The sequence below is a fragment of the Echeneis naucrates genome, chromosome 21 (assembly GCF_900963305.1).
Source record: "Echeneis naucrates chromosome 21, fEcheNa1.1, whole genome shotgun sequence".
Taxonomy (NCBI): Eukaryota; Metazoa; Chordata; class Actinopteri; order Carangiformes; family Echeneidae; genus Echeneis; species Echeneis naucrates.
The window spans coordinates 6323790-6343230 of record NC_042531.1 but is presented as its reverse complement, the minus strand read 5'-3'; the positions used below and the strand labels follow the sequence as shown (position 1 = coordinate 6343230).

The window sequence follows — 19441 nt, the reverse complement described above, 5'->3', positions numbered from 1 at the left end:
GAAACGGACTTGTTTTCACTTAAACCTCAATTATAATGGTGGCTCCAGAAACAATTATATTGATGAATGCTTTCTAAGTTACTGTAATTAAATTATTCCATTTAATTAACGAATTATATTGAATTTCTCCCCAGAGAACGGCATTAGCCTCATCTGCTGTTTTACAAACAGGAGTACTCTAATGTTGTGTGCTATGGAAATGATTACTAATGCCTAATGAAACTGTGTCAGATCAGATAAATGCTGTACAGAGTCAACAAGCCAAGCTTGTAACGGAGCCAAACTTGAGACAAAATAATAAAGCCAAAGAAGAAGTTATTGATTGCATTTTTTCAAGGGCAGGCTTTGTGAACCTGGCATCAAAATAAATTATAATGTTGAGTGCCTGCTCCTTGAAATAGAAAATAGAAAGTCAAACAGTCTATTAAAAAGGTTGTTTGTTTAGTTTTTTTTTTTAATATAATGATCTTTGTATAAATATGTATAGTCATGTTTTATCTTTTTTAAAAATTTAATCAGTCTTTTAAAATGGCTTGTGTGTATCTTTAAAAACGTGTTCAGGCAAATTTTAATTTAAAAACTAACAGCAGTGAATCAAAGTGTCAGTTTACTGCATGAAGAAACACCCCATTGCTGTTTCCACTCACTGACAATATAAGGTAATTATACACAATATAAAACTGGAATGCATGACAGTCTTAGTTTGATGGTTCAGCAGTACAAAGCTACAGTACGTAAATGCAAAAGTGAAGCTCAACTGCAGCTGACCATTGCCCTCTGCTGGGAATGCCAAGCACCTGCTTGAAGACAGACTAAATATAGAGCATATTTAAAATTTGTTTGTATTTCTTGTGTCGCATTAAATGTCATAACATGCAAGATAACGCGCAAAAGAGCAAAGACAGGGCATCTGCATATGAATGCTTTCTGGTGGAAATGTGAATTTCATAAACAAGACACCCCGAATAATATGATCTGATGACTGAGAGATATTTCACCCTATCGAAATAAATAAAAAAGCAACACGCAGTGCCTACAGTAGCAATGTGCTGCATGTGTTTATTGTCCTCTGCCCCCTTGGGTTGGCCATATTAGTCCATGTGAGAGCGGAGAGGAGTTGTGATGCTGTAAGCACATACCATGCATTCTCTCTCCTCCGCTGTGCAGTTGTTGGGCATATTGTGAGGTTTTAATACAGGGGATATGGAGGAGGGCTTGGCTCACATTCGCTGTACAGGAAGAGCCACGGCCAAGAATGACAGTTGCTCCTCTTGGAGCTGAGACATCCATGGATTTAAATTGCACTTTGAAAGGTCAGCAGCACATGACAAGCAATCAGTCAACTCCTAATTGGATGATCAGCAGTCATTTGAATATATATATATATATAAATGAAATGAGGAATGCCTATATATATATATATATATATATATATATAGGTGAAGATTTTTTTGCTGCAGACTCCAACCATAAAGTTTTTTTAAGATGTATCTTATGTTGTTCTTAAGCTGTATTCTTTATGATAATATTATAAATACTATGAATACTTACATTTTTACTGAAAAATGTGATACAAATTTCAAGTAAACTGTAAAACTAAATAAATAAATACAACAACAGAAGTGATGCAATAAATGAAATGAAAACTGCAGGAGTTAAAATGTGAGGATGAACAAAAAAGCAGGCCACAAGATAAAGCATTTTCTTTCAGGATGTTTAGCTCTCAAATATGACCCAATCTAACCTCAGAGATACTCACATCTGAAACGTGTTCAGTCAAGCCTGCAAGCTGTGCACTTACAGTATTTAAAAAGAGGACAAACACTGCCTGAAGAAAAACAGAGATGGGAGTGGCAGTAAATGTCACATTTAAGAAAAAAAAAAACATCCTTGGCAAACAGTTTTTTTTTTTTTCTCTTATGGTGAAATCTTGTTTAGCCTCCACAGCTATGTCAGTGTTGTGTCATACCTGTGTTTCCAGTTCCAGCACGTTTTCTTGGAATTAACATTGACATGAGCTAAAACTTAATAGTAACTGTGTGTGGTGAAAAAAAAAAAATCTTGACAAGTCACTTCTGTTTTGTTAAGCTGAGGCACAAACCTGCTGTCAGTGTGATATCAAGGGAGCTCCATGTTGGATTAATGTTTGTTTTTTCTTCACTAAACCAACTATCTGGATTATACCTGAGGATATAAAGAACACAAAAGGAGGCAAACAAAAACATCAGGTCAAAGTTCCTACGCGGTCACAACAAAAGGTAAGAAATTCAACCAAATGAACGCAGCTTTTACAGTTTAGTTTGGCTTATTGTGGAAGTTCAAGTCAGAGCAGGCAGCTTTTCAGAACATCCTCATCATTGCCGCCAAGTCAAAGTGTGGTACTGTTTTTGAGTGAAACGCTGGGCTATTTTGATGGAAACATCAACTGCCAGTGTGTGTGTGTGTGTGTGTGTGTTTGTGTGTGTGTGTGCAGGCTTCACTGCTGGCTCAGGAATGTTGGCATCAAGTATGCAGCCCTGACAGACAGCTGCACTGCAGTGGCGTTTTTAACATGCCAGACCAGGACCCAAGTGTGCTGGAGGCTCAAAGAAAATCAGAAACTGCATCTAAAGATGATAGGAATACTAACTTGATCGGCTGAGGGTGAAACGCAGAGAGCACATCACTTTTAATTTGTCCTGAGGAGTCACAGAGGTCAGAAAGAACTGAATCGCATTTAAATATAAAAAAAAAAAAAAAAAAAGGCAATACCAAAACTGCATCACAATTAGGATTTTCTCGTTTATCCTCCTTTGACCTGAAAAGTCTCTGAGGTTTATGACCAGTTTGGACAAGTCACACAAAAGTTTAAAGCTGCTCTGCTCTGACCATGGTGACTCACTTTACACTGGAGTCTGCGAATAAGCCCTTCATTTATGGACACTAACACCTGCCACCTTCATCTTTACACCCCACGTGTTATTTCCCCAAGTCTTCCTCAGCCATTTCTCCCCATCACACCACCACAATATTCATTACACTAGGTGTATCCTGTCCTGTTTATTATTTTGTGCGTGTTCGGCCCCGCCCTGCAGACGCGCTCGTACCACGCAGTTGCGTAATTTGACAAGCCAGCGCAAAATAGGGGGGGAAGAAATGAGCGCTTGACAGCCGCCGCTTTGCTTGTGCAGATTGTGTCGAAAAAGCTAAATATCATATTTAAATATATATACACCTATGCGTCATTTATTTGTGAAAGATTCCGGGTAGTTAGACAGTTTCCTCTGCTTTTATGGCCGCTGCCATAAGGAATAATGTTTGGGTCGCTCCGGGGCAGGACGCGCAGTTTCTCCAGAAAAGCACCGCACCACAGACAGCCGACGGTCTGAGAGCTGAAGATCACGGACAAGTGCTCTGTAACACGAGGGATGTCCCGGGAACTTCATCGTACCATGATTACAATTTGGTAGGGAGGACTGCATTATTATTATTATTATTATTGTTATTATTATCATCATTTCTTCTTCTTCTTCTGCATCTGCATCTAGCGCGGAGCATCACAGTGTTTACTGATGCCCGCTGCTTTGACGTGGAAATGTCGAATATTGCTGATGAAGGCAAAAAGCTGTTTTCATTTATCAGATCTGAGCCCAACATTAGCGGTAAAGGGCCTGTGTGTTTACTCGTTGTAGCCTCATACATGCGGCTGCTCGCCCCCCATCCCGCCACTGACATTCACAGCTTTGAATTTCTCCATTGATGCTGACATTCACCGAGCAGGCTGAATGGTGAATCGTTTTGGCGTTGCACCCTGCTGCCGAAAACTTGCGAGGAAGAGATGCATAACGCTGCAGAGCAACTGGATGTTCTAATTTCAGCCATGTATTTCCAAACAGCTCAGCCTGGTGCGTTTCAGAAAGAGTGTCTGCTGCTTGTAAAGGGAGGGGTGTGTGTGTGTGTGTGTTGAAAGGGGAGGGGGGGCGGGGGGGGGGGGGTTGAAAGTGCAGGCCCCAAATGCATCCACAAATACGTTCACAGCAGGTTGATTTATTATTGTTTCAGTCTCATGATTGTTGTGTAGCATCAGTGGAAAGTCTGGTTATGGTTTAACATTAGGCAGGGCGTCTTTTTATTTTTTAATGTGTCCCGGAATTGAGCCTTCTGGGCTGTTCGAGGTCCATGTCAAACTCAGTGCCGAGTCTAAAATGCTGTAAAATCAGGAGCTGAAGGGAAAAGCACGAGCTGACTCCCATTCCCTATCGATTCACGACATGGGAGCCCGAATCCATCACTGGATACTTGTGTTTGGTTGACCTGATCGTTTCCTTTGCTTTTTCTTTTTCAGGGGAAGGCAGAGATGGACAGCTACCTGTCTCACCCTCAGGACATAGTTAATTCCAAAATGTTGTGCAGGGATGGTGCTCTGATGCACGAGCTGCCATTCACTGAGGACTTCGCCTCTCCTTACAGCGTCAACATGAGCCTGCTCCTTCCTGACATCACGTATCTTCACCCGGGTCTTTGCAGGACTATGAGACAGATTAAAACAGAGCCGTCACACTCTCTGATGCACCCCACCTGTCAGGTCAATGGCGTGCCGCCATCGCTCCCAGGTGTTTTCAATGCAGGTGAGACAGCCACTGGTAACTTTTTCGTCAAACAGGAAGTACCAGATTTTCAAGAGGTTCCGCTGTTTCAGCTTTTGAACTCTGATTTGGAGCAGCTTGTTCATGGTTCGCAGCTGAACTCCATCCCAATGGTCCCATTAAATCTTCCAAATGGCAACGTCCATGTAGGCTCAGTGCAAAATTCTGCTAAACACACAGGCACTCCGCACGGTGAATGTTTTCAATTTAACGAACACTTGGGCCATCAGCAGAGACCAACCTATTTACCGCCTTCTCCGCCAAACTCCGAGCCCCCAAGTCCAGACAGAGGGAAAGAGCTCCTTCACAATCTGTCCCCACCTCCCTCCTACGAAGCCAGCGTCGCCTCAAAGTTTCAGACCCCTAATCACATCGATCCAGGACAGACTTTAGCGCCAATCCAAAGTCCAGACCAAAATTCCAGCATTGAGTTCGTCCAAAGTCCAAGAGCTGGACCGGTCCAGCATTCAAGTCTGACCCCGGTGCCAACAACGCCAGGTGTTGGCCCGCTGTCCCCAGTGCTGGCCCAGTCAGCTTCAGTCAAGTACAATCGAAGGAATAATCCTGATCTGGAGAGACGGCGGATTCATCACTGTGATGTCCCTGGTGAGTTTTCAGTTTTTTTTGCAGCATTAGAAATACAAAAGTTCCTTTTTAAACCCCAACTTATTGATAAGTCTGTCTTCTTTTATTTTTAGGATGCAAGAAAGTATACACCAAGTCTTCTCATTTAAAAGCCCACCTACGCACCCACACAGGTAAAGGGTTTGGAGCTGCATTCTTGTTTTGGGGTGAAAGTGGTGATGTTGCCAGGCAGAGAAATATATTTGGCATGCAGATGCAGTCTGTGTGCTGACAGACCTGGCCCCCGTCTCACTGCTGTCAAATCACATAAACCCTGCAGCTCACATAAAAGGGGGCAAGGGGAAAGACGGGACTCACTGTGATTTATGGCTCACAGTCGAGGCGTGGTATCAGTTTTTTCATCATCAAAACTCTTATTTGTCTTTTGAGAAATGAAGACAATATTCACTGTTTTTAATTGAAATGGATTCAGACACATTGTGTGTATATGTGTGTGTGTGTTTTTCACCAAAGGAGAAAAGCCGTATCGCTGCTCTTGGGAGGGATGTGATTGGCGCTTCGCTCGCTCTGATGAGCTGACTCGCCATTTCAGGAAACACACGGGGGCCAAGCCTTTCCAGTGTGTAGTATGTAACCGCTGTTTCTCCCGCTCGGACCACCTGGCCCTGCACATGAAGAGACACCAGCGCTAGAGACACCCGCCTGCAAATCAAGTCAATCTCCCTCCCCCCCCCCAGTAACCACGGACAACACATGCCAGTTACATATCAGCAGACAGACAAATTAAAAATTGGTGGATTATTCCACTCTACTTCCCAGTGGACATGATCTTAGCAGTGCTGGCCCACATGTCATTATTTCTTTTATTGTAAAAAGATTAAATATTACTGTTGCCTTATTTTATTTCCATGTGTGTGCCCATTTTCTTAAGGTATCAGTCCAAAAAAAAAAAAAAAAAAAAAATCATTAGCCAAATGTAGTGATGGAGCTAGAGTTAATCCTTGCAAACATTTATCTCCATCAGATTACAAGCAATTTTTCAGGAAATGTCAATCTCTCATTTTCAATTTCCTCACTGTACAGATTTCATCTGTGTCATATGGGCATTTATTTAATTAGCTTCCATAACATACTGCCATAGTGTAAGCGCCGAGGAAGATCTAGTATTGTTAGCAACAGGGAGATCAAAGAGATGTGCTGTTTTGGCTGGGGGGAGGAGGTGTAATATAAGAAGTAGCAAAGTTGTAATAAAAAAATGGATTTTATAAAAGGCCCCGCAGCAAGAAATGAATGAGTAAGTGAATCCTGGTATGAGCGCTGTCTCCCAGCTGGTGAAGAGCGTGGTGCGTTCAGGGCTCACAGCCCGACTTAAACACTGCCAGAGACAGAGGAGCTTCACTCAAAACAAAACGAAATCTGTATTCATCTGAGATACAATGGATGAGAGATATTCATCATATACAACTGGATCTATATTTCTGCTCTCCTAACACACATAGTTACACAATCAACAGAGATATTTCCTGATGCATTATTGGTTTTATGTTTTTCTCAGTTCCAGGACTTTTATGATCAATACATGGATTTCATTTAATTACTTAAGAGGTTAAGAAGTTATTTTAAGGACTTGGTTTTAGCCCACATGAACTTCAGCCACGTAAGACATACAGCTTTGAGAACGAGGGTTTGTCGTTCCCCTTGAAGGCAACAAGTTGACGTTCATCTTGATTTTGTGTCGGTTGCAAATCATGTTTCACAACGTTACATATTTTGTTCTGCTCACAACAGGATTACAACATCAAATCGCCAGCAATCTGTCTTCTCAAGTGATTTCAAATTGATGTCTCTGAGTTTGAGGGGTTTTTTTTCCAACATAGTCTGAAGACCAGCCAATCTGAACGTCGGTGAAAGCTTTCAGTTTCTTTGACTGCCATCCATGTATTCAAACACCTTTTCAAAGTGCCTTTAACTGCTTTTTATTTCCTTTTTTTTTTTTTTTGGATAAATGAAAAAATAAGAAAGCTGCCCCTTTGGGACAATGTTCTTTTATCAGGTACCCTACTCTGCCAAAATGATGCTGTACATTGGCTGCCCCTCCTTATTTTCTATTTATGACCAAGTTTAATTCATAATTCGTGTCTGGTTGAGCAAAGCTGATTTTCTATAATTTCTTAAGATGTATATATTTTGTGTCTGCTGTTTGAGTATTGAATCCATTGATTGTTTTAGGGTGTATAATGATTATTAACTTTGTATTAAAATGCAAAGACTTTATTTTTGGCAAAGTCTGAGATGGATCAAATTATTGAATATCGTTACAGTCTGACATTATCATCACTTTCTCCAGCCAAGCAGCTCTCAGCTCAGTGGATTGTGTGCCAGTGAATTATTGCAATACTTTGGAAAATACAAAGTACATACAGACAAATATTTTGACATGGTTGATACACATAAAAAGTCGGTTTGGATATTTTGTGTCTTAGCTTCTTAACATGAAGATGTAACCCAAACTGATTTAGAAACAAACAAACAAAAAAAGAAACGTAAAACAAAGCCATGTGACTCTCTGCAAATAAAAGTTTTGTGTTGAATATTGTAACAATGAATATTTCTGAATGTCTGACTTTTTTTTTTTTTTTTTTCTGCTTTTTTACAGATTTTTCACTTTTTCACGTCTTTCCAGGTAATAACTGAAAATTGAATATTGCATTCTTCAAAAAAACGATTTGCATGGATGTATCGATATCGTGGATATCATTATTTTTCCTGTTGGTAGCGAAGTTAAATGTCTCAGATGTCAGATTGATGTCATCAGTATCGATTTTCAGTTATAATTTAAAAATGAATGTGACTCATTCGATGAAACCATGAGTCATCCACTGGTTTTCTTGCTGTAACTGTACTGGCGGTCTGTACTGTAACCTCAACGCCAGTTTTTGCAGATATTTCTCAGTAATGATAGACAACCAAGAGAAACTTGGTTGGTAGTGTTTCATTTTAAAATAAAAATCCACACTTCATATGCACCGCTCACCTTCTCGCAGCATTACCCAATCTTTACTGGCGTAATGAGCCTTGATGTGGCGTCAATATTCTGTCATTATTGAGGGGCACACCCTTATTACATTATATACTTATTATTGTACTAACAATTCAGTGTAATTAAAACATAACGAGCCTCAGAAAACTTCCTTGATGCGAGTCCCCATTAAAATGATGACAAAAGGTGCGAAAAGAAACTAAACAAACCACAGAAGATGCCTGAACTTGTCCTGTTTCAGAGGAAGTTCCCAGACTGGGTTGTTACACCATCTCTGATTCGCATTTAGCTTCTTCTCACTGTGCTCTGCCTCACTTGTACAGTATAGCTTGCACAACGTAGGTTGTTGTGAAAAATAAATCAATAATGATGTATGTGCGGACCAAAAAATCTTAGCAGAGTGGGAATTGAAACCTTGTTATTGTAATCATTGGAATCCTTTACTGGCAGACAGAAACATTCATCAGGATCCATTTTGATAGAGCACTGTACAGTATGTACTGGGCGTTTTCTCTCAAGTGCAACCCGTTCTCAGGAGGTCTATTTTTTACACACTACGTTAAAGATAGATAATAACAACAAACAATGTAGGTCACACACAAATACATGATGCTCTCCTTGGAGGTTTAAGTACACGGGCCAACCTAAAGTTTTTTATCTCGTGACTTTTTTACCCTCCCCACACACGAAAAAGTCGTTATTATATGTCTACGGTTGTATCGACATTTTTTCTCCGTCCCGTAGTGATCAGGCACGCTCTGTGTGCCGTATGTCAGCTATCATTTGAAATGGCTTCCCTAATACCAAGATTAGGTTTCTGAATGCCAGTGAATGTGAGTACGGTGCTCAAATGTCTCACCGACATCAAATCCACATACCACCCAGCTCTGTCATACATAGCAACTAGTTTCAACACTGTTACATACAAAATGCAACTTTATTAACCTTCATGCCTCCATTCATATTAATATACATGTATATGTTTGAACTTATTTTAATTTCACAGCTCCATCCATATGAAAAATACAGAGAAAAAGGCAAAAACACTGACTGGATACTTAAACAACTCTTGGAGAAAGGAAAAGTGTAACAGAAAAAAAAGGACATCTGTTCTTGAAGTTTTGAAAAATATCAGGATTAAAAATTTTCTTTTACAGATGTGGAATTCCATGAGCAGAATCTCCCTTTTGAAGCGGTGCTTCACAATATCACAACTTTTTTTTTTTTTTTTTTCAAACGGCAAGAATGGAAAAATCTGAATATATTTACACTACACTCACTTTACATAAATACAGGAACAACAATTACTGTACGTAATATCAGCAAACTGGAAACATAGGCATTGGTTCCACTATTTAAATTTTTCAAAACCAGGAAATCAAAAGCAGATGTTACACAGAAAGTAAAATAGATACTGAACTGATACAAAGTGTAGGATCATAAACAAAAGGCATCGCTCTGGAATCCCAGCCACAGAATTTCTTTTTCCGACAAGTAAGATCCCTCATTATCTTCCAAGGAATCACTATGTTGACTTCATGTGCTGAAGCAGAAGCATCAAGAGGCCTTTGTGACTCTGTTTTTTTCCCCCCTTAGAGGATGTGACTTATTGCAAGCAAAGTAATAATGCGGTGCGTGCTATGGACAGCCTGTGAAAGTGAAATGTGAAGATGCTGCATTTGACACGATGGCATAAGGCTCAGTGCGAAAAAGAAAGTGAAACATTAGAGGTCCGACTTGCATAATGTTGTCTGTGCTTCCAAACCCCCCCCCACTCCCACCCAAAAAAAAAAAACAACAAAAAAACACCAACTAATAATAATAATAATAATAATAAAAAAAAAAAACAGGATTTCTTATTTGAAATTTATTAATTTGAGGACACATGCTGAAATTGAAACTCTGCACAGAGCAGTAGATATTACAAGTGTGTGGTATGAGGCACTATTCATTATTATTGCATAACTTTGACCCTGGTTACCGTTACAAAATTATGCTTTTAAAACGAGGAGAGAGAGCTGGAGGGAAATACAATTCACCCTGTCCTGTGGAGACACCACCTTCAAGTCTAATTGAATTTTTGAAAAAACGGTTGTATTAAGGCATGCAACGTCATATACTGGTTAGGAGAGTACATGTGTTGTTGATATGTGCTTGATCAATAGATTTTTTTGTGTTTTTTTTTTTGTCTGGGAATAGCAAAAGAGCAACACAGGGAATTGAGTACCTTAATGTGGTCAATGTATATAAATAACTTGTTGATTATAGCAAACACTGGTTCAGCCTTAGGAAAAAAAATGATTTGATCATGAACTTCAACCACAACCCCCCCCGCCCCCCCCCCCCCCCAAAAAAAAGAGAGAGAGAAAACTCTTATATAACACCACATATGATAATTTACATGATGAATACCATTAGCCCCATTTCACTGTATATCAAATTAGATAAATTACAGTCTCTGAAAAAGACTTTACATGTATAAATGTATTTCCTGCATCTACCAATCAAAAGCCCTATTTTTCCAATGTATATACAGGCTGTAGAACTTTGTAATAAGTTTTATCTTCACTATCACATATATTACAACATTTCAAAAGATCCTTTTTACAGAAGAAAAAGAGTTATATGCAATGACGAAGTGCCCCTCAATCATAAAACAATCTTATACATTATATGGATGATAAAATACCATGAAGATTATTTGTTTATAAATCGACATCTGAAATAAAATAATTTGAAAAAAAGAAATCATACTAATAAACAAACAAGGTGCTGATATGCTTTTTGCCAAAAATGTTAATACAACTGGGCTTAATGACGCTGTGCACAAACAATATACATAAATAATGATAACATACATTACCATTCTCCATTACATTAAAAAGGGGGGAGGAAGGGGTGTCACATACATTGTGTGGAAATGACTTCCTGGATTTGGCTACTTTACTGAAAGTGAGGAGGTTCAATGCAAGCATGCAGCTGTGTGTGTGTGTGTGTGTGTGTGTGTGTGTGTGTGTGTGTGTGTGTGTGTGTGTGTGTGTGTGTGTGTGTGTGCTGTATAAGGTCGTTTTCAAGGTGCTATTATCAAAAAGGTTACTGTTTCTTTTCACTGGCTTCGGTCCAATAAATACATTTAGCAACACTATCAAATAATATGGGTTGGCCTGATGCTCTCAATTTATGTCTGCAGTGCTTTCTCAGTTAAAGAGCGTGCAAAAAAGGTCTCCTCTTATGAGTATAAAAATATTTCTTTAAATCGAGCTTCCTGATTGAAGTTAAGTAATGTTCTTGAAGAAATATATCTGCCAGCAACTGCATTTAAAATGTCGCCCTAATGAACATACATAATATATTCATGTACGTGCAAGCGTAGGTATTTTTTTATATATGCCCTGTGTGAGCATGCACATGTGAGTCCTCCATTTTTTTCAGCCTTTTATGCCAAATCTCAGGCAAATCAGAAAATGTTCTGAGGTGATAACATTTCAAGTGACTCTCTGCATTTGAGACGAAGAAAATAAAGTAAAAAAAAGATGATTTATAGTGACTCACTAACTGAGATACATCAGATTTGTGTCTCGTGCTGGAGCTACGAACTGAATCGGTAACACAAGGGAGTCATGGTACTGAGCGAGGAGCTGGCTCAGCTAGAAACTTCTCCTCGAATATTGACATCAGCAAACCGAACAAAGAGGAGGGTGACGCTCCTTCTCATCGCTTTGTTCAAAATGTATTGCTCTTCAGTATTGTACATCAGGTACCAAGCTATCCCTGTAACACTGCAGCTGGTGTCAATGTCAGCTTATGGTCAAGTGCTGCTGTGCAAAAACCACCAACACAAATTCCTTTCACTGTCAAAACCCAGCTGAGAAAACAGAGCAGAATAATAAAATAAAACAGATAGACCAGGACAGAATGAAAGCATGAGTCTGTAAGGTGCCTCTATTAATATTATTATTTTTTTTTTTTTTTCACATACTGAAGATCTCCTCTGATTGTTTCAAAGTTCACTGTACATGAGGGGTTGTATTTTTCTGAGTCAAACATATGCGATAAGCAGGCATTTAAAAAAAAAAATCAAAAAAAAAAAAAAATCAACAAAACAAACGCCGTCATACTGAAAGTATATTTATCCTTTAAGATTGCACTTTACTGATTGCTAATCACAGCACAAAATCAACCGAAGATTTCAAGAGGCTCAACATAAAGAATAGCACTGATGTTATTTGGGGTAATCCTGTCAAAGACTCAGAAATGGGATTTTTCTTTGCTGGTGGGATGATAAATGTGTCCATTTTTCCATCGCTTGACATGAAGCCATGAATATCTGAAGTAGCAGAGGTGGTGATGAGGTTGATCCAATCAGGCTGTGGCTCTTGTGGGTCATGCTGTCGGGTTGTTTGCTGGCAGTTGGTAAAAAGGTGAAAGTCCAGCCCTCTTTCAGCTCTTACCACTGGACACCTCTGACAAAAAAAACAAACAAAAAAAAAACCCAGCAAACTCCAGCTGAGCCAAAGGAAACCATCTGTGATGAGATGGCACCCTCTGCTGGTCTTAAGTCCGACTCACAGGGAGGCACGACGACTCAATACTGCCTGTACTGCACTGACAGGACAGCGACTCCAGCCAGACCCGGATTTCTGTCATCCATCTGGGCCTAACTTTGTTCTGCTCACACAGAAAAATCCATTCCATACAACCGGATCTTTCACATTATGAATGCGAGAAAAGCAGCCGTTTGAACAGCGATGAAAAGAAAGATACCAAAGAAAAAAAATAAAATAAAAAATGAGACAGTTGCGATTGCATTATATATAGATTTTTTTTTTTGTCCATATGACGAGTGCGAGTTCATTTTAAAAATCAAAGTGAGACATTAATGAACAGTGCTGTAAAAGACAGTTCCCTATTGTACTCCAAACAATGACAATAAAAGATCCTGACGTCTTTTCCTTCCAGCCCAAAGAGGATCCAGAAGAGACCCTGTTTTGTGCTCCACCACCTCTGTGCACCTCTATACCTCCTCTCCTTATGATGGATGAGAATGTGTGTGCGCGCGTGCGTGTGTGTGTGCGTGTCTATATATGCATATTTGTGAGCGTGATTGTGTGTGTGTGTGTGTGTGTGTGTGTGTACATCCAGGCCAGCTGAAAAACATTCATAGGGAGATCCCGCTCCCCCGGCTGCCTGCGTGCGTGCGTGCGTGTGTGTGTGTGTGTGTGTGTGTGTGTGTGTGTGTGTCAGGGTGTGTTTGTTCCATTTCATCTCTCTCTCTCTCTCTCTCTCTCTCTCTCTTTATCTTCTCTCTCTCCATCTGATTCACACGAGCATATGTCTCCGCCGGTGCAGAGCCAAGTGGTCAGATCTGGAGAAGCTGCGGTCACAGTCTGCACACTTGAAGGGCTTGACCCCCGTGTGTTTTCTGTAATGCCTCGTCAGCTCGTCGGAGCGGGCAAACTTCCACGTGCAGCCGTCCCAGGTGCATTTGTATGGCTTTTCCCCTGGAGAAGAAAGAGACAGAACACGGTGCACGTCTATCAGCATGAAGATCTCAGACACAACAGCCACTGTTTGGCCTGAATGATTTGTAAATGATGACACAGCAACTTTCTCTGACATTCACATTCATTATGCATGCCAACAGGAGCTAAAAGACTTTATATCATATCTTATACATGATCGTACTCTTCTGAATCATGAAGATAGTAATCTGCAGGACCTTTACAGTGTCTCCTTTTTCATATTACTGTATAAAGCACAATGCTTTGGAACACATCAAAATTACAAGTGCAGACTTCACCATCACACAACCTAAAGCCACCTCCCAGAGGTCCATTTTGGTTGTGCCTGAGCTTGGTGCTTTGGATGTGCACAGATTTTTTAAGATCACCAGGGATACTCTGAACATTTTGTTTCATCTCATCACTGATTGATTGGGACTGACCTTTGACTTTATGTGGTCTGGACTGAAATCCAAATATACACATTGTTTAAAACAAACTAAAGACCGGAAAGTGATTTTGACGGGCATATTTGTTCGTCTGTGTCTGGCAACAGCATCAATATGGGATGGCATCAGTGTTGGACATGCTGAGGAAGTGAACACAACACACACACACACACACATAAACTCTTACTGACCTGTATGTGTCCTTCGGTGTGCTTTTAAATGGGAGCTTTTTGTGTACACCTTATTACAGCCCTCAAAGTCACATCTGTGGATTCTTCTCTTTTTGGAATCTGGTGACTCTGACCTTCGGGGGCGCCGTATGCTGTCAATATTGAACGGGGACATGGAACTGCAAGGGAAAATAAAAGTAAACACATTATTAGACCGTAACAATCTCTTCATGACAAAAGAACTGACAAATTGAAGTATTAATGATAAAAAAAAAAACAAAAACAAAACAACTTGAGTGCACAGTGCACACAGCTGGGAACAAGAGAGAAATTTTGAATTTGTGGAAACAGCTCCAGAAAGAAAAATGATTCATTCTTGTGAAAAGAAACATTTGTTTGTATTTGCGTACAATGAAACTTAATTGAAACCGAACATCATCCCAAGATGCAAATCTTCCATAACTTCTTGTTAAATATGTTCATTTTCCTGGTAACAGCACACTACAGTGTTGCTTTACTCTCACATTGTGCATAAATGGCAGGACGGAGCCCCGACCAGCAGGCGGCAGTGTCACACTTCAGCAGCATCACTCAGTCAGCAGATGAGCTCAGAAGGCTGGTATTCATGTTGCTCCCAGACTTTCATCAATCAAAAGTGGAAACTGTTTATTATTTCCTCTGTGTTTTTCAGTGAGGTTAATGACACGAGTCATTTTCACAATCAATACGTTTTATCATGGTAACTCCTCTTCGATATGTAATCAATAATGCTGTTGATTATATTATTTGTTACTGCTAGCATTGGAGCCACGCAATAAAGTGTGTGTGTGTGTGTGTTTGTGTATGCATGACTGATTTATTAGTGAGTGTGAGTATTGTATCTCTGGAAAATTTCGATTCACTCACATAAAACAAACACTTGTAATCTCTGGAAGGAAGCAAAACAAGGGTACGTAAGTAGGAAGTGGTAGATGGTCTCACCAGTGATTAACTGTGAGACGGCGAACACCTTTCACACAGCTATAAACACAAGACACACACACACACACACACACACACACACACACACACACACACACACACACACACTGGCAAGAAAGAGAAAGATACAGTAGAGACAGAAAACAAGAACATCTCTGTTTACTAGAGGGGAGGAGTAATATCTGTGGGATATATTTAACAGAGCTCGCTCAGCCCTGGAGGAGCACAAATGCTCTTCTTTCAGGTCTCAGAGCCACTGTTGTGGATATTGAGAAAAAAGGTAAGAGCGTGAAGAGGGGGAGAAAAACGAGGGGGAGCAGAAGAGGAACTGCTCGAGTTGTGTTTGAGGGATTTGAAAGAGCAGCAGGGACAGTCAGCCAGTCCAACTGGAGGCTACTTCCCGTCTCTGTGTCTTTCACCCAGGCATGCTTTGTCAAACGAAGACTCGCGTATGTGTGTACATGCGTGCGATCGACACACACGCTCACATATACATACACACGGGCTGCACAAATACACAGAATAACAGAAAAACACACATACATACAGATCACCTGTTGCTCTTGGCTTCCTGCCAAACTGAAGCTGTGCAGGAAATGAGCACACGGGTCAGATATGAAGTGAACTCTATCTCCCCTCTCATTTCTCTTGCTCTCTTGATCGCTTTCGCTCTACTTCGAGTCTCTGAGTTCACACCGCAGTGTGGTGTCAAAACGGACCAATAAGACAATGAAGTGTAATCGCAAGGCCAGAGGCAGACTGCAAGGCTTGATTGGAACTGATTGTTGAGGTGATTACGGGGTCATCTACTAATCTCACAGAGAAGTGTAGATGATGTTTAGAATCTGAGGCGCTTTAGTCCCGCGTGAGGAAGAGTGGCAGGATTTACAGTGGAAACACTCTGACCTCAGCCACGGAGCGGATGAGGCGGATGTTTACATTCTGACTTCACCCATAAAGTCAGTCCATGATTATGATATAATTTAGGGAGGTCTGAGTACACAACTTTTAAAACAAACAGAAAAAAAAAAAAAAAAAAATCATCACTCATCCCTCATTTAATGCAGCTGCCTTTCTTCTCCCCTGCTGTCAATAACTGTTGTCATCGCCACACCACCTCACAGCCGGTGAGAGATTTCTGGCTTTATTTATTGTGTGTTTAATGTACGTGTAGTTTGTCTCCAAATCCTACTAGATCCCAAATGTTAAACACAGGTGTGTGGTCAATGTAACAAAGGTAAACAACCCTGACCCTTCACTTAAATTAGAATTTAAAGATCACAGAGGGGAAATTAGTCAAGAAACAAAAGAACCAAATGCACAAATGAAATGAATCAAATTTGAGTCATTTTAAGTATTATATGCAAAACATTTGTCAGTTTTAGCTTCACTAAAGTAAGAGCTGTTGTTTATCAGGATAACCTTAAAGCATATATATGTATATTCTTTATTGTTGGTCGGGCAAAATAATACATCTTCAAAGATTACTTTGGGCTATAAGGAAGTGCAATGAGTTAGAATAAACCTAGACAATTATTGGAATTCATTAAAATATAATTACTAATTGTAGCTATAAAGACAACCAGCAATTTCAACTGTTTCTATGTAGTGTAGTCGTGTCAAAAAAGATAAACACACAAAAATATATTACAACAATAAAACATATATCTTATCTTCAGCATTTTTACGTTCAAGCTACAATAGGAGGAATTTTTATTTGTCTTCACATTATTGGTCTGTTAAAGATAGTAATTTAAAGATGCTTCCAGCAGTGGAAGTTGTTATTTGTAGGCCAATCAAAAGGTTCACTCTGTGTGTAAATACACACAGAGAGATCTGTGTTCAAATGGTGCTCTGACACAGCAACACACAGACACACACATTCAAGGACACACACACACACACACACACACACACACACACACACACACACACACACAAAGAAGTCTAAATAGACATTGGCTTGTTAACCACGTAGGCTTAAAGTACTCTCATATTTGTATTGTTACAACATAAAATTGCGTTGACAGATTGTCCTTCTCTCAACAGTTCAGATGAATAACTTGATTGAATAATTCATTGCAAAGTGTGGCAAATGGCATTATACGCAAAGATTTGCCTTATGTGTTCACACCAACAACATATCCAGTAGCTGTTGTGTGAGAATGTGAGTTTTCTCATGTGAGTCCAGAGGCACAGTCGCACTAGTTTGAACTCTGTGTCAACATGGTTGCGTGAATGTGTTTGGTTCTCTCTCCCAGAGCAGCCGAGAGAAATGGGAAGTACAGCGGAGGTAGGATTTCAAACAGCTGACCTCTGTTTGGTTCCTTCATTTCCCCTTTTATTCCCCTTTCATCATCGCAGAGAGAGAGACAGACGCTGTGTGTGTGTCACCTATAGTAGGTTTCCCTCCATTCAAACACAATGCATATTTTTCCCAAAGGAAACGGGGTCACATTCAACTCAGCAACAGTTCTGTGTGGTTCTTGAACAAACCTGCAGTAAAACTGGAATTATGAAGAAAACAGGAAAGGAAATGTGTTGTGTGTTGTGTGCGAGTGTGTGTGCATGTATTGGAAGACTGCCCACCGGGCATTCCTGTACCTGTCCGAGGATACTACCCCTCACCTCACCCCTCCTCCCCTCCTTCCACCGGCTTTGGTCTGTTGCCCCCAGGTCCTTGGGGACAAGCCAGACTTCAACAGAGACCCTTCCAACACAAGCCCCTGCCCCCAACAACACACACACACACACACACACACACACACACACACACACACACCTTCTTTTCCTCTCCTATCTCCCCTAACTGTCTTCCTCTCTTTCGCTTGCACTCTCCCACAATAGCCTATCCACTGGTCCCCAGGGAAACGCATGAATATGGAGGAGGCTGCCCAAGAAGCACGACACACACACACACACACACACACACACTTACTCGCTCTCTTTCACTCTCACTTTCCCTTTTCACTCATTTATTTATATATGGATACCTGGATTGGAGGCTGCAGGCACTCCTGTCCTCCACCCTTAGACTTCCCCTCCCCGACGTGGCCTGGATGACTGCTTGGGTAAATATGGATACTAAATTACATAAAGCGGCTCTTCCTGCACTCACAGCGTACGTGTTTAAATAAAAAGAGAAGAAATATAACAACACAATAGAGAGTGGCATGTTTCAAAGACGAGCCGTCGGCTTCTGTTGCAGTGCAGATGTCCACTGAGCGCATGTGTTGTGTCAATACAGAATGCACATTCTTCCAGCGAGTAACTCAAGAAGACTACAGACCTCTTTGTTTTTCACAGACAAACATGCAAGTCTGTGTTCCTGTTGACAATGGCTGACCTCCTTCTGGAACCAGCTGTTCTGTCCACTGTGCAGAAACACGTGCATACGTACAGTACAAACACACATACACCGGAGGATTAACACTTACGGACGTGAACACATACTTTTTCGCACAAACAGTTGCATACACAGCAGCACAGTTTCCACACAGCAAAGTCTGCACTTTGCACACAGAGAAGTGAATGTGTGGGCAGGCCCTGGCAGGGCTTTGCTAAGCCTGGCTGGTGATTTATCTCCATAGTGAAAGCTTGGGCAGTGAAAGGTTGGGTCCTGCCAACCTCTGTTCTCCTCTGACCACCCAGTGCCCACGTGTGGCACTCAGGGGCACGCCTGTCCCTCTCAATAACCTGCACTGAAACCTGAGTCCTCCAGTGGGTATCTTTGAGTGTGTGCTCGTGTGTTTGTATGTGTGTTTGCCTCTTCCTTTAAACATGGCAACCTTTCCTTGTACCACTAAACTGTAACAGCTTCACTTCTAGTTTTTAACCACAGTGTGTTGCATAGTGCCACCACAATAACTCATTTGGCTGCACTAGTGCACGGGTTCTCACACACACAGTGGCACACCAATGAAGAATGCCCTGTGCATAATATCAGTCTCTGTGTGATGGTGTGTTACCACTGAGACGCAGCCAGCCGGCTTTGACCTGCCGTCAGCCTCTGCCTTGTTAACACTGCGACATCATTAGTAGGATTCTTGCAGAGTCCTGGAATATTTTCCTTGCAGCTGGTCTAAATAAA

The 19441-nt window shown here is 40.8% G+C and overlaps 2 protein-coding genes across 3 annotated transcripts in view; one reads left to right on the top strand and one right to left on the bottom strand.

Moving 5' to 3' along the window:
- The first annotated feature begins 2089 nt into the window (after positions 1–2089).
- Positions 2090–6173, top strand: klf5b (Kruppel like factor 5b). 2 transcript variants are annotated; one of them, XM_029492984.1, is made up of 4 exons: positions 2090–2258; positions 4325–5231; positions 5324–5383; positions 5724–6173. In XM_029492984.1, the coding sequence occupies exons 2-4, from the start codon at positions 4337–4339 to the stop codon at positions 5900–5902; spliced, it is 1134 nt and encodes a 377-aa protein (XP_029348844.1). In that variant the 5' UTR covers positions 2090–2258; positions 4325–4336; the 3' UTR covers positions 5903–6173. The 2 variants fall into 2 exon arrangements, with proteins under 2 accessions (XP_029348844.1, XP_029348843.1); XM_029492983.1 differs by lacking the exon at positions 2090–2258 and adding an exon at positions 3119–3445.
- Positions 6174–10367: 4194 nt separating this feature from the next.
- The window catches only part of klf12b (Kruppel like factor 12b), a 35748-nt gene continuing 26674 nt past the window's right edge, over positions 10368–19441 (bottom strand). The window contains exons 5-6 of the mRNA XM_029531009.1: positions 14392–14549; positions 10368–13751 (exon numbers count right to left, since the gene is read on the bottom strand). Of these exons, the coding sequence (XP_029386869.1) occupies positions 13570–13751; positions 14392–14549 (340 nt within the window). The 3' untranslated portion in view covers positions 10368–13569. The remainder of the gene's footprint in view (positions 13752–14391; positions 14550–19441) is intronic.

Excerpts from the sequence above, each read along its gene's own strand:
- klf5b (XM_029492983.1), top strand. The coding sequence starts at position 3,272 with ATGGCCGCTGCCATAAGGAATAATGTTTGGGTCGCTCCGGGGCAGGAC. Across the intron at positions 5,232-5,323 it reads TCATCACTGTGATGTCCCTG|GATGCAAGAAAGTATACACC; the intron begins GTGAGTTTTCAG and ends TTTTATTTTTAG. Across the intron at positions 5,384-5,723 it reads CCACCTACGCACCCACACAG|GAGAAAAGCCGTATCGCTGC; the intron begins GTAAAGGGTTTG and ends TTTTCACCAAAG.